Source organism: Danio rerio, chromosome 1 (assembly GCF_049306965.1).
Source record: "Danio rerio strain Tuebingen ecotype United States chromosome 1, GRCz12tu, whole genome shotgun sequence".
NCBI lineage: Eukaryota > Metazoa > Chordata > Actinopteri > Cypriniformes > Danionidae > Danio > Danio rerio.
Genome location: NC_133176.1, coordinates 40,193,861 through 40,206,860, shown reverse-complemented (window position 1 = coordinate 40,206,860; position 13,000 = coordinate 40,193,861). Strand labels below are relative to the sequence as shown.

At 35.2% G+C, this 13,000-nt stretch overlaps 1 protein-coding gene across 1 annotated transcript in view; it reads left to right on the top strand.

Annotated features, from left to right (window-relative positions):
• Positions 1-1,361: 1,361 nt before the first annotated feature.
• The window catches only part of nr3c2 (nuclear receptor subfamily 3, group C, member 2), a 157,288-nt gene continuing 145,649 nt past the window's right edge, over positions 1,362-13,000 (top strand). The window contains 2 exon segments of the mRNA NM_001100403.1: positions 1,362-1,674; positions 4,911-6,693. Coding sequence (NP_001093873.1) covers positions 4,931-6,693 — 1,763 coding nt within the window. The 5' untranslated portion in view covers positions 1,362-1,674; positions 4,911-4,930.

Sequence of the window (13,000 nt, the reverse complement as noted above, 5' to 3'; positions counted from 1 at the left end):
GTTATTTTTAATTTCAATCATATATCACATTATTGCAGCTTTTACTGTGCTGAGATTTATGATTAATAAAAAATCTATAGTACAGTGTATTTGCTATTTTGTCACTTTTTAATTTTACAGGTATTAAATATATTGTTGTGATAACACCTCTACATCAACATTACATAAGAATGGGGTTATTAAAGACCATTTCCATGTCAACAAATTCCAATAAAATCACTAAAACTGCACCACCTTGTGGAGGGTTTTTCATCAGAATCCTTTATTTCAGACCAAAGTTTGGTGTCAATAATTAGACCTATGGAAAAAATGCAATACTTATATAGTGCTTGGTTAGTAAAACACATTCATGTTTTTTCAGGCCTGTTTATGACTGCACTGCACTTGAAGCAGATTATTCAGCAGACTACATCAGTTATTTCGACTGTAAAACAAGACAAAGTTGCAAAAAAATACACATTACTTAATGCCACAACTTTATAAACACGAGAAAATGGTTAATTTGAGAAAAGGCAAATTACAGTTTTAAATACATTTGAGACCCATATGTGGAAAAAAAAACAATAAACACAATATTTACAGTAAATACAGACTATAAACAGTAAATACAGACAAACTACAGTATTGGTGTTTTTGAAATGTAATCCTTGAAATTATTATGGTGTAGTAATTATGTGGTTGATATGGTAATCCAACAACTATAAAACAAAAAACCCAATACTCAAGTTTTCTACAATTACTGTATTACTTTAATACACAACAGTATAATAAAAACAAAAGTATAATACAGTATTTATTACAGTTTATCAGTTCAATTTAGGTAACACTACAGTATAATGCAGCATTTATGAAGTGTTGTAAATACTATAATTCAGGGTATAATACACATTACATGCTGATTCACAAACAAGTATAAATTACTGCAGTGTTTTTTTCATGTGGGCTGTAGAAGCCCTGCAAAACCACACAATGCCTATTCAAAATGACTTTCCCACAGTTCAGTTTGTGCAAAAGAAAACGTTTACAGCTGCAAGACTCTAAACTTGCAGCATGAAAAATCATGTTTAAACAGTGCATGATTCGATTAGATCAACCGATGCATAATCGATCAAGCTTTATATACCATTTCAGCAAGTAAGGTCACGCACTTATATGTTTGCACATCGACTTGTCCTATATGCACAGGTTAGCGCCTGCGTAATCAAACTACCTTGCCCTACTTCTGGACGAGAATCCGTATATAGCCTACCTGAGCGCATTCATCGCCCCCTCCCTCTCGAGCTCTCATTGCAGTAGGAGGGTCCATGTGCACACAATGACGTCGCCACGCAAGTCTGTCTGAGTCCTCGGCTGTTTTTATTAGTCTTCAGTTGGGCGCCTTCAACAATCTAGTAGCAATGTGCACGTAAACAGAAAAGTGTCGACAGGACGTTTCGCTCAAGTCGCTGTCGACTGTTGTGTGCGCGTACAGTGCGCTGTCGTTAAGGAGCTCGCGTCATGCGCGCGCCAGTTTGCGGTGCGTTCAGCTGTCACAACTGAAACTACATGCAAGCAGTCGCAACACTGGGAATACTTCTTAACACTACTTAACCTGTCATTTTTCTCCGTTTTGTGCATTGGATTACTAGTGGCGAGCAGTAGAGGTAACTGTCAAAATCGGATGTCGTAATTACGGTAAGATGTCTTAATATTATCAGTATTATTTTTATATTTTTTCACTGAGGAGCAAACCTATATGTATGAACTGCTAGTGTAAATGCAGAGGCGTTTAAAACTTGTCTAAAACTTGTGCGTAATTGTGCCAAGCGATGATTTAACTTGACAGGAGCCCCGTGCAACGCACATTCACTTTAAAGTGAGAAACAACACGAAACAAGTGTAACAATAATGTATCCATCCTTTGCATCCTATTGCTATAGTGCGTTTGACATTGGTGCTAGATAAATCTAGGCGGCTGACAGGATTTATGTAAGTGGATGCCACATCATTATTGCTATATGACGCTTTAACGTTAAATGACAGATTTGAGGTGGATATATCGAAGGTTAAGTTCTTCGCGGGATATTAATTCGTGTTATTACGCAGAACACCGTCCCGTCGTATTTACTGTGCGTGTGCTAGAAGTCAGGGAATCTTGTTGAGTGAAACTTTATTCACAGGCGCAGTGTTTAGCAGTGATGTTGCGAGCAGCGGGGGATTACTTTTTATTCTTGTCAAAATGCATGCACCCTCATTAAAGCATACTTGTTCACGTGACGTCATGCGATGTATAAAGTGCATCACAGCGATATTAGTCAGGAGTTCTTTTGCAAAAGAAACAACTGCGTCACACTCATCATTCTGGAGGTCGCTGTGCAATGCAGCATGAAATATCACGCATCCGGACTGGCGTGAAGTTTATGAAGTTTTTTTTACTGGTTGCGAATAGAGGAAAGTTCGTTATTCGGATGCTCTAAAAGAATGTCGCAGCAATTTTGTAGGAACAAAGCTTATAAATAAGAGACTGACAGAGCGACGGGACCAATCCGTGAGTGGCGTGATAACTCTTGGCGACAGAGTGTCTGCTTCTGTCCAATGGTTGTACGCTGAAGTACGGTATCGTGGGAAGAAAGACGATAGGGGAAAAAACTCAAAACAAAAACAACGAACTACGTCAAATGTTTAAAGCAGCACTGTCATTAGCGATTGAGTTTGCTTGTAAAAGAGCGGAGCTTCGTGAGTAAACTGTATGTACAGTAGTTATTGACAATATTAACGGTGCAAGACTTCTTTACTGTACGTGAATGACAGTTTCAATTCACAGAGCCAGTCCACCCCAAATGCCCTTGTGTGGTCGGCTTTGCTTTTTCCTATTGGTGCTGTCAACAGGATGGGAAATTAACTTTTTTTTTCCTTTTACGATTTTTACCAGTAACTTTGATTTTGTGAAAACCATTTATGTGTGTGTGTGTGTGTGTGTGTGTGTGTATGTGTGTGTGTGTGTGTGTGTGTGTGTGTGTGTGTGTGTGTGTGTGTGTGTGTGTGTGTGTTCCAAAACAATTTATTGCAATTTATTACATATTATTTATTACAAAAAATATAATGCATGCATTGAATTTTGACAGATTCCAGGTATACTTATTTGTAGCTTATTACTTATAGTTACTTATACCTTATTATCATCTTTTTTACAATAATGCATTCAAAATATCACTGTCAGCTATTGTGTTTTTATTATTATTACTTGCCCAACCCCTAAATGAATTGCATAGGGGAATTTTTCGTATGGTAAACACATTTGCCACAACAAACAATGACTGAAATAAGTACTTGTATTGCAGCTATCGTTGCCGTTTGAAGGACAGAATGTTTTACTTTCTTAGGAAAGCATACCATATATTCGAAGATAATGAAAACAATCTTTGTAATATTCTAGAACATTCTTAAAAATAAAGGTTCTTTAACATTAATATAACTTTTTTCATTTCTTAATGTTGGAAGGGGTTTTGATACAGTTGAAATCAGAATTATTAAATGCCTTTTGAATTTCTTTTTTTTTACCTTTTTTAAATATTTGCCAAATGATGTTTAACAGAGCAAGGATTTTTTCACACTTTGTCTGAAAATATTTTTTCTTCTGGAGAAAGTCTTATTTGTTTTATTTTGGCTAAAATAAAAGCAGTTTTATTAAAAAAAGAAAAAAACAAAAGAAAAACATTTTAAGGTCAAAATCATTAGCCCCTTTAAGCTATATATTTTTTCGATAGTCTACCGAACAAACCATCATTATACAATAACATGCCTGTATAGAAGTGTCTTGAAATATATCTTGTCAAATATTATTTCCTGTCATCATGGCAAAGATAAAATAAATTAGTTAATAGAAATGAGTTAGTAAATAATTCAGGGGGTTTAATAATTCTGATTCAACTGTATATATTTTAAATGTTTAAACACATGGAAACAAATGGTTCTTTAAAGAAAATTTTACTGAGCATAAATAACCCTAAATGATTCTTCATTGCATCCAGTGCAAAATGCTTAAATAATAATACAAATATTAATACAATCCAGAAACAAATAAATATACAAATAAACACACTCTATATTAGCCTGAACTATAAATGCAAAAGATTAACACCAGTAATGATGGTGCCTGTCAGTACACTGATGTGAACATTGTGAACAAGTGGTTAAAGGTCTCAAGTTCAAATATAGAGGAAGTATAAATATAGCACTGCATGTCTGTGTATGTATAGGTACAGTATGCATTCATGGATCATTTGTGGATACTCGTTTCATCTGTATGACATAATCATCCCCTCCACATTTTTGTCTTTTAGTAAAGAACTCTTTAATATTGCAGGCGGACAGTTAAAAGGGGTGTAAAATGAAGCACAGGGGGTTGCTCTGAAAAAGTTACCTGCTAGGTCATAATTAATATGCAATGAGAGGGCTGAGTAGATTCTGTGAAGCTTTGCATCTAATGCTGGTGGATACAGTGTCAGAATTTAGCACTGCTCAAAGCAAAAGTAAATTGATGGATTTACTCATTTATGGTACGGTGAAACCAAAGTGAAAAATGTTTTAATATATAAAAGTTTGGTTTAATAATTTAAGCAACTTTACATCTGATTATAGGAATTGGTAATGAAAAGCAAAATCATGTTTATGTGGTAAAATTATATATAATACAATGCTCCCATGTGTATGTAGTTTTTTTTAAAGCCCAGCAAATCTTATGTATTTCTTTATAATAATATTATAATTATATAATACAGCTGTGGTGCATTTTCCAAAAAGAGACAAACCAGTAATCATTTTGTGTGTGATTTGGACTGACGATAAAACTAATGAGGTTTCTTTGTACTAATCAAAACATTGCCATTTGACAGTAGGGTCTAAATGTCTCTCATTTATTGGTCCATTAGGTTTATCAAATGACCCAGGTATGGAGACTAAAAGATACCAAAGTTGCTGCGAAGGGGCGAAAGCAGAAAACAAATGGGCACAGATGCCAAACACCGCGGACTATATCTGCTCTGCAGAAGAGAGTTTGACAAACAGTGATGTGCTCATGGATATTGTTAACTCGAGCAATACCCCTAATGTGCAATCTATCTGCAAGGACAACAACTTTAAGAATACAGAGGCAACAATGATTAGAGTTAACCAGAATCAACCATTACCTTTCCCCACCTTCAACAACTGCTTCAACAACCGCAAGTCAGAAACAGACTCAAAGGAACTTTCCAAAACAGTTGCGGAGTCAATGGGCTTGTACATGAATGCTGCCAGAGAGGCAGACTTTGGCTTTTCCCAACAAGGTGCTGCGGGAGGGCAGGGTAGCCCAGGGAAACTGTACCCTCTTTGTGGGAGAACAAATGAAGACAGCCAGGCCAAAACAAGTGGGAGCCCAAAGATGAAAGCTCCCCCTGCTTCATTCCCACCTGGGGCCCAACTACCCAATGGTGGATCTCAGGAGTGTGCTGTGGTCTCTGACTCAGTGCCCTCTGCTCTGGTCACTGCCCTTTCATCCAGCACTGATGGGTCCTGTCCCATGTCTAGTCCTACCGGACACAACATGGTATCATCCACCACCAGCCCCACTTACTTTGACTCTGATTGTCCGACGCTAGATTCTGCAACCAGCAGCTTGACCCATTGTCAACACACCAGCCCCAACATTTGCAGCCCAGTAAAGTCCAGCATTGTGGGGTCACCTCCACTGCCTAGTCCCCTCAGTGTAATGAAGTCTCCGGTTTCCAGTCCTCATAGTATAGGCAGCGTGAGGTCACCGCTTTCCTGTAACACCAACATGAGGTCATCTGTCTCAAGCCCAACAACAAATGGAGGCAATACCTGTAATATTAAACCATCCATTTCCAGCCCGCCCACTGCTGGCAGCATGTCCATGTCCAGTCCCAGGAACTCATCCAGGGGTTTCTCAGTCTCCAGCCCACCCAGTGGATTGGGCCTAGTGCAAAATGATGTCAACAGCCCTGAGAGCCGAGAGCACGACTTCAAGGGATTCGAGTTCCCGAAGGTAGAGAATGTGGATGGGGAGATCTTTAACATCGGCTTGGATGCTATGGGAGTGGCTAAATATATCAAAAATGAACCTGGCACTGATTTCAGGAGTATGTGCCTAGGCAGCAGCAAGAGTGCCATGTCAAATTCACCTTTCGTAACTCACATTAAGACCGAGCCAAACAGAGAGGTGACTTGCTCGAACCTCCAGTTTGCTGAACCGCAGCACTCTCTGGGCTGCTTTCCTTCGACAGAGACCACATACTTGTCTTTGAGGGATAATATTGACGAATATAGTCTTTCTGGGATCTTGGGACCTCCTGTTTCGTCTCTGAATGGCAACTATGAACCTGGTGTGTTTCCTAACAATGGCCTGCCCAAGGGGATTAAACAGGAAACCAATGATGGCAGCTATTACCAAGAGAATAATAATGTGCCCACTTCGGCTATTGTTGGCGTTAATTCAGGTGGACATTCATTTCATTACCAGATTGGAGCGCAAGGAACAATGTCGTTTTCACGCCACAATTTGAGGGACCAGACAAACCCCTTGTTGAATCTAATTTCTCCAGTTACTGGATTAATGGAGACGTGGAAAACTCGCCCAGGCCTGTCACAGGGGCCCCTCACTGCTAGAGGGGACGGCTATCCAGGCGCAGTCTGCCTTACAGAAAACATGGAAAGGTAAGACAAAAGAAGGCCATTTTTATCAGTTTGCTGCAACAAAAGATTGAAGATAGTGTTTTTAAAAAAAGAACAGTGCTACTTTTTTTTTTGTAAAACTGCCAAGTAATCCTACCCTCAAAAAAGAACCAAAAGTAAATCGTGTGAGAATTTAGCAAACTCTGAGACAATCTGCTAAAATTAGGCTAATCAATTGGATTTGTCCGGTAGCCTGCAGTCAATATAATTAACAGACAGACAAATAGCTTGCATTTGAAACATCCCTGCCTCCCAAATGGGGAGGACTTACCACTTTTGTGGTGCACTACACAAAAATTCTACACCAAAAATCGAAGCTGACCAGCATGTGATCTCAACCCAGCGTTCCAGGGCATGTGTTCCTACTAAGCCTCGCTAACAGGGAAGCAAAGTTTCCTTCTTATCAGCCTCTTTCTGTGACTTTGAACATAAACATAAGTTATTGTGTTGTTATCAGAAGGCCTTGAGAGGTCTTGTGCAATTAAATATATCTTGTTATTGAGTCCAGTCATTATGCACTAATGCCATACATAATTAATGCTGGGTCAAGTCCCTTTCTTTAAGAAACAAGGATAAACAAGTTATTTTTAACAAAATAAACAATGTGAGAGATTGACAAAGAAAGTTGAATGTTGAATCAATGATTTGAGTCAACAAGTTATTAGTTTTAAGACAATTCTTTAAAGGTCAATAAAAAAAGCAGATAAAGTTGGCTGTGTAGCACACTTCAGAGTGAAGTTGTGAGATTGTGACCTTGTCCAGTCTATTCCATATGAACACTCAATCAACTGCAGCAGCCTTAGGAAATACTCGCCAGTTAATGAAGTCATAAACGTTTGCTTACCAGACATTAAATTATCTGCTTGCATAATTTCTTTAACGAGCTTGCAAAGTGCAGGAAGCCCTAAACTGCTCTATAAAGCATATCCCATCTGACAGGCAAAACTTTTATAAGAGTCAGATGTTTGCTGAGCTAACTGAGTGATACATCGAACCCCCTTTTCAGAATGTGTTCATTTGATGCTATTCTGAGACAAGGCAATTACAGCTAGCCAAGCTCTAGCAGTATAGCTAATGATTTTCACCCCATCCCAGATGTCCTCCGAAACAGTCAGCCAAGCGCTCATTCAAAATAGCGTCGCCTTACCATGCTAATGATATCTGGAAATATGTAACGCTAAGTTGCCTAATGAGAGAATGTAAACATGTCTGCAGTTTTTTTTAGCAGCCTGACTTGCATATTTTTTGGATGTACTGTAGAGCTGTAGTCATAAGTTTGACTTCTGCATGTCATTTAAACAGGTCATTTTTTTTTTTTGAAAGTCTGTTTACTTAAGAGTGCAGATTCAAGCTGAGCTCACCACTGTAGCGCCATCTATTATAGAGTAGTCCCTTATGACTGGCTACTAGGCTGCAGTGAATTATTTAACTTTAAGATTTACATAGCATACTGTCTTAGTGCTATTTAATTGTTAATGGACGTGTAGAGTTTTTTAGTTCATATGATGAACTAAAACCTTTTTGCTGCATTTGAATTAAAGGTAATATCTTAATATAAAAATTTTTAACCATTGAATTCTAAAAATTAAGATTGTGCAAACAAATAAGAATATGATTATGATGTTTCTTATGGATTTAAATGAATGGTTCAATATAATGTTTTATCTGGTATAGATTTAAGTAGGCATGGGCTGGTATAAGATTCTGACGGTATGATAACCTTGGATAAAAATATCATGGTTTCACGGTATTGTGATCACTGCTCCAGAACATATTCTTTTTAAATGTCTGGGTAAAAAACAAAAACTTTTTCCCCTTTGAACACAATCTATTTTACTTTGAGAAACATTTGAAATATTTTGGGACAGTAAACATGTCAGGTTATGCCTAGATTTATGTAGTATTTCAATACTTGTTTTATCCAGTAAAAGGTCTGGAAAAGTTTTCTTCTGATTCCAAATAAAAATATAATTTTTTTCTTCTCATAATATTGCAGAAATATTTTCAGTTGCTTTGATTAACAATTGGTAATATTTTACATACAAAGAGATTTTGAAAGTGTTTTTTTTTAAGCCTGTGACTGTGTGAGAGTTTTAAAAGCATTCAGGCCTAAGAAATTGTACCATTTTTAACTTTGACAAATTAAGGATTTATTTGATTGGACTGTTTATAAAACAAAGCTTATGCTGTATTATTTTACATTCTATTTTATATTTGAATACAGTTTGACTCCTCTGAAAAAAAAATGTTTCTTTCATTCGTATCTTTTTCTTTATTGATATTATTGACCCTTGTAGATTGTTACATTGTATGCACTCACTCTCACGCAGGACCACCCTAATTAAGCTAAAATTATCAATTCTTTACAAATAGTTAATCTGGTGAAATTGCATTCATATCACAATTTGTAAATCGCAGAATTAAAAAAAAAAAAAAAAAAAAAAAAAATATATATATATATATATATATATATATATATATATATATATATATATATATATATATATATATATATATATATATATATATATATATATTGCAATGTTAGACTTTTCCAATATCGTGCAGACCTATATATTAGGGTTGCACGATAATAAAAAAAATATTTTGTTTTCCTATGATATATATTGTGATATGTATAAAATTGGAAAGCTTTTTTGGAAAAAAATACAATAATTTAGATTGTCTGTGGTGATCAAGTCTTTTTCTGTGCAGCACATCTGCATAAAACATAATAAATTACAAGCATAAATAAATATGACAAAGTGAAAAATAAAATGCACGCTATGGAGTCTAACAGTTTTCAATCACAGAAATTGAACAATCAAGTATAAAATAACCTGGTCGTCATTGTATAAATAATTTTATACAGTAATATAACAATAATATTTTTTGCTTTTCATCTTTAATAAATAAAATAATCCTGCGGTGTGTGTAATGCTGATTAATGCTGACAAATTGCGATATCAAACTAAAACGATATATTGTTCAGCTTATATATAAAGTTGAAATCAGAATTATTAGCCCCGTTTGAACTTTTTTTCTTTTTTAAAGATTTCCTAAACAATGTTTAACAGCAAGGGAATTTTCACAGTATGTCTGATAATATTTTTTATTCTGAAGAAAGTCTTATTTGTTTTATTTCGGCTAGATTAAAAGCAGTTTTAAATTTTTCAAAAAAGATTTTAGAGACAAAAATATTATCTCTTTTAAGCAAATTTTTTGATAGTCTACAGAACAAACCGTTGTTATACAATAACTATCCCAAATACCCTAACCTGCCTAGTTAACCTAATTAACCTAGTTAAGCCTTTTAATGTCACTTTAAGCTGAATAGAAGTGTTTCGAAAAATATCTAGTCAAATGTTATTTACCGTCATCATGGCAAAGATAAAATAAATCAGTTATTAGAAATAAGTTATTAAAACTATAATGATTAGAAATGTGTTGAAAAAAATCTTTTCTCTGTTAAGCAGAAATTGGGGAAAAAAATTAAATGGGGGCAAATAATTCGGGGGGCTAATAATACTGACTGCAACTGTATATATCACATGAGTAGCAGTGCTATATGGCTGACGTCAGAACAGCAGAATCTTGTCCGTTCACAAATGTCACTTTAAAGGTAGTATTTGAATGATTCTTTAGCGTAATGTCTAATGTGATGACATGTAATTTTTGCTCACATTTTAAGATTATAAGTCCAAACAGCATAAAATGCCATCAGTCTACTGAAATTTCCCAGTATTTCTCTGTTGCAATCAGGATATTATTATACTATAAGTTTCTGTGGTATTAATACAGCAATACAAATTAAAAAAGATAGAGATTAACTTTTAATGTCACTTACTGTACCTGATTTATATGATTTGTTCACCTGTAGTTTGAAACTACAGGTGAACAAATTTAGTTTTTAGTTTTAGTTTGAAGTTTTTACGCTCCCTCTAAGGACTTATTATGTGGTCTCTGTCGCATGTACAGTATATATATATATATATATATATATATATATATATATATATATATATATATATGTATGTATATATATATATATATATATATATATATATATATATACATACATACATACATACATACATGTTTACGTTTAAAATTATCAGCTGCCTTTAATTTTGGGAACTTCTAGATCCTTTGATGAATATCAACTGTCACTCAATGTATACTGTCACTTTTGATCAAATGTATGCTCTAAAATGAATTAAAATTAATGAAAACAATTAGTTAATGTCCACAAAGTTTAAAACTATTTTTAAATTGTAATCATGTAAATTTACTGTATTCATTTTCACGTTTACCCCAAAATTGACAACTTTTACACTGAGTACAACAAAATTTCGACAGCCTCCCTTCTCTCTCAATAGCTCCACGCTGTCACCGAGTTTAAATCAATAACCACCACACTGAAAAAAAACCATGAGTGAGCGACAGAGGCGAGAGGCGCTGATCTAAAACCTCCCGTTTCCATTTGCAACTGAAAGGTTAATACTCAGGTTCAAAGGGGATGTCAGTCACGTTAGAGCAAAAAGCACTACAAATACAGATAACAAGGCACGAAAGTTACAATGATGCAGCAGTTTATTTTGAAGGCAACATATATAGTGGGAGTCGCATCGCTGCTGACAGGATCAAAGTCACCCTCATCCTAATGAGATCCAGCTTAGCCAGAATGTCAGAGTAGATGACAGTCAGAGGTGGGATGGCTTTCTGCCATGTCGGCCCCAGCTGGCCCTTAACATCATACATTACGCCTGGTCAGTCAATATCTCGGTGTGTTTCCTCTCTTTCTTTCTTTCCGTTGAACTTGTATTTTCTTTTTCTGGCTTTCCGTTTCATGTCGCCTACTTCATAAGCCATTAGGTTCATCACAGGAGCCCTAGCGCAGATCTTTGATGCACACATTAACTATGAGCCATTATTAAATCAATTACATGTAGGATCATTCTAAAAAAAGTCAACCAGAAAGGCTGAGAGAGAAGCATATGAGAAAAATGAGATGGAAAGATAAGCGGGGATGGGGGGAGAGCGAATGTTTGCTGCCTTCAAGCTGTGCGTGGTAGTGTAAGGGAAATTCTTCTTGCTTTTGTTTTATTTTTTTTCTCTCCAACACTGTAAAAAAAAGTACTGCAAAAGTGGAAACCTGCAGTGATATGTTCATATGTGACTTTCTAAACAACTCTAGATTCAATTGTTGATAGTAAAAATACTGCAAGACTGTGAGATTTTTGGAAATCAAACAGAAATGGCTGAATTGTTGAAGTTAACACTGTGGTTGAGCCTGGAAGTAGAATTAATTTTAATGACAAGTGAAAGATATTTACCTTTACATTTAGTCATTTAGCAATTCAGGAGGTATTCAGTGATTCTACAAGAAGAGGCAATACATAGAAAAGTGCTAGTTATTCAAAGTCACTTGTTTGTGCTCATAGAATAAGAGTTTTGTTTTTGTTTTTTTTGTTTGTGAGAGAGAGAGAGAGAGAGAGAGAGAGAGAGAGAGAGAAAGTTAACACTGAAAGAAAAAAAAAGTTTTTCATTTGTTAATTAAACCGTTAACTTAACTCAAACCGTTTGAGAAGACAGATTGTGCCATAACAAATGGTTTAAGGTGCTGTAAACTCATTTAAATTTATATATAAATATATTATATATTGAGTCATATACACATGTATATTTTTGTGTTTATATCGTCAAACATTTAGAGTATTAGTAATTGAAACATTTTAAGTTCAGTTATTAAATCAGTTTAAGTTCAGTTAATTGAATGAAGTGCAAACAACTATATACCTACTCAAAAGGTTTGGTATTAGTTTTAGCATAGAGTTAAGTTTAAGTCCTAAAAATATCTAAACTAACCATATGATTTTGTTTACTCATATTGCTAGTTTTGTGGTGAACAATTGTGCAAGTCAAAGTGACTCTTAAAAAAATGTAAGTTGAACTAACTTATTTCATTTAGTGTCTTTCACTGTTTTACAGTGTAATATTGTAAAAGAAATTCTTGTTGTTTTTGATTTATTTATTTTTCCTCTGCGACACTGTAAAGTACTGCAAAACAGCTCTAGATTGAATTATTGATAGTGAAAACACTGCAAGACTGAGATTTTTGAAAATCAAACAAACGGCTGAATTGTTATAGTTAACACTGTGGTTGTGCCTGGTAAATAGTAGAATGTGTTTTAATAAATTGACGATTGACACTCTTTTGTGTGTTTGAGTAGTATTACTCTTAAGAAAATTCTTCTCATTTCTATTTTTCTCCAACCCTGTAAAAAAA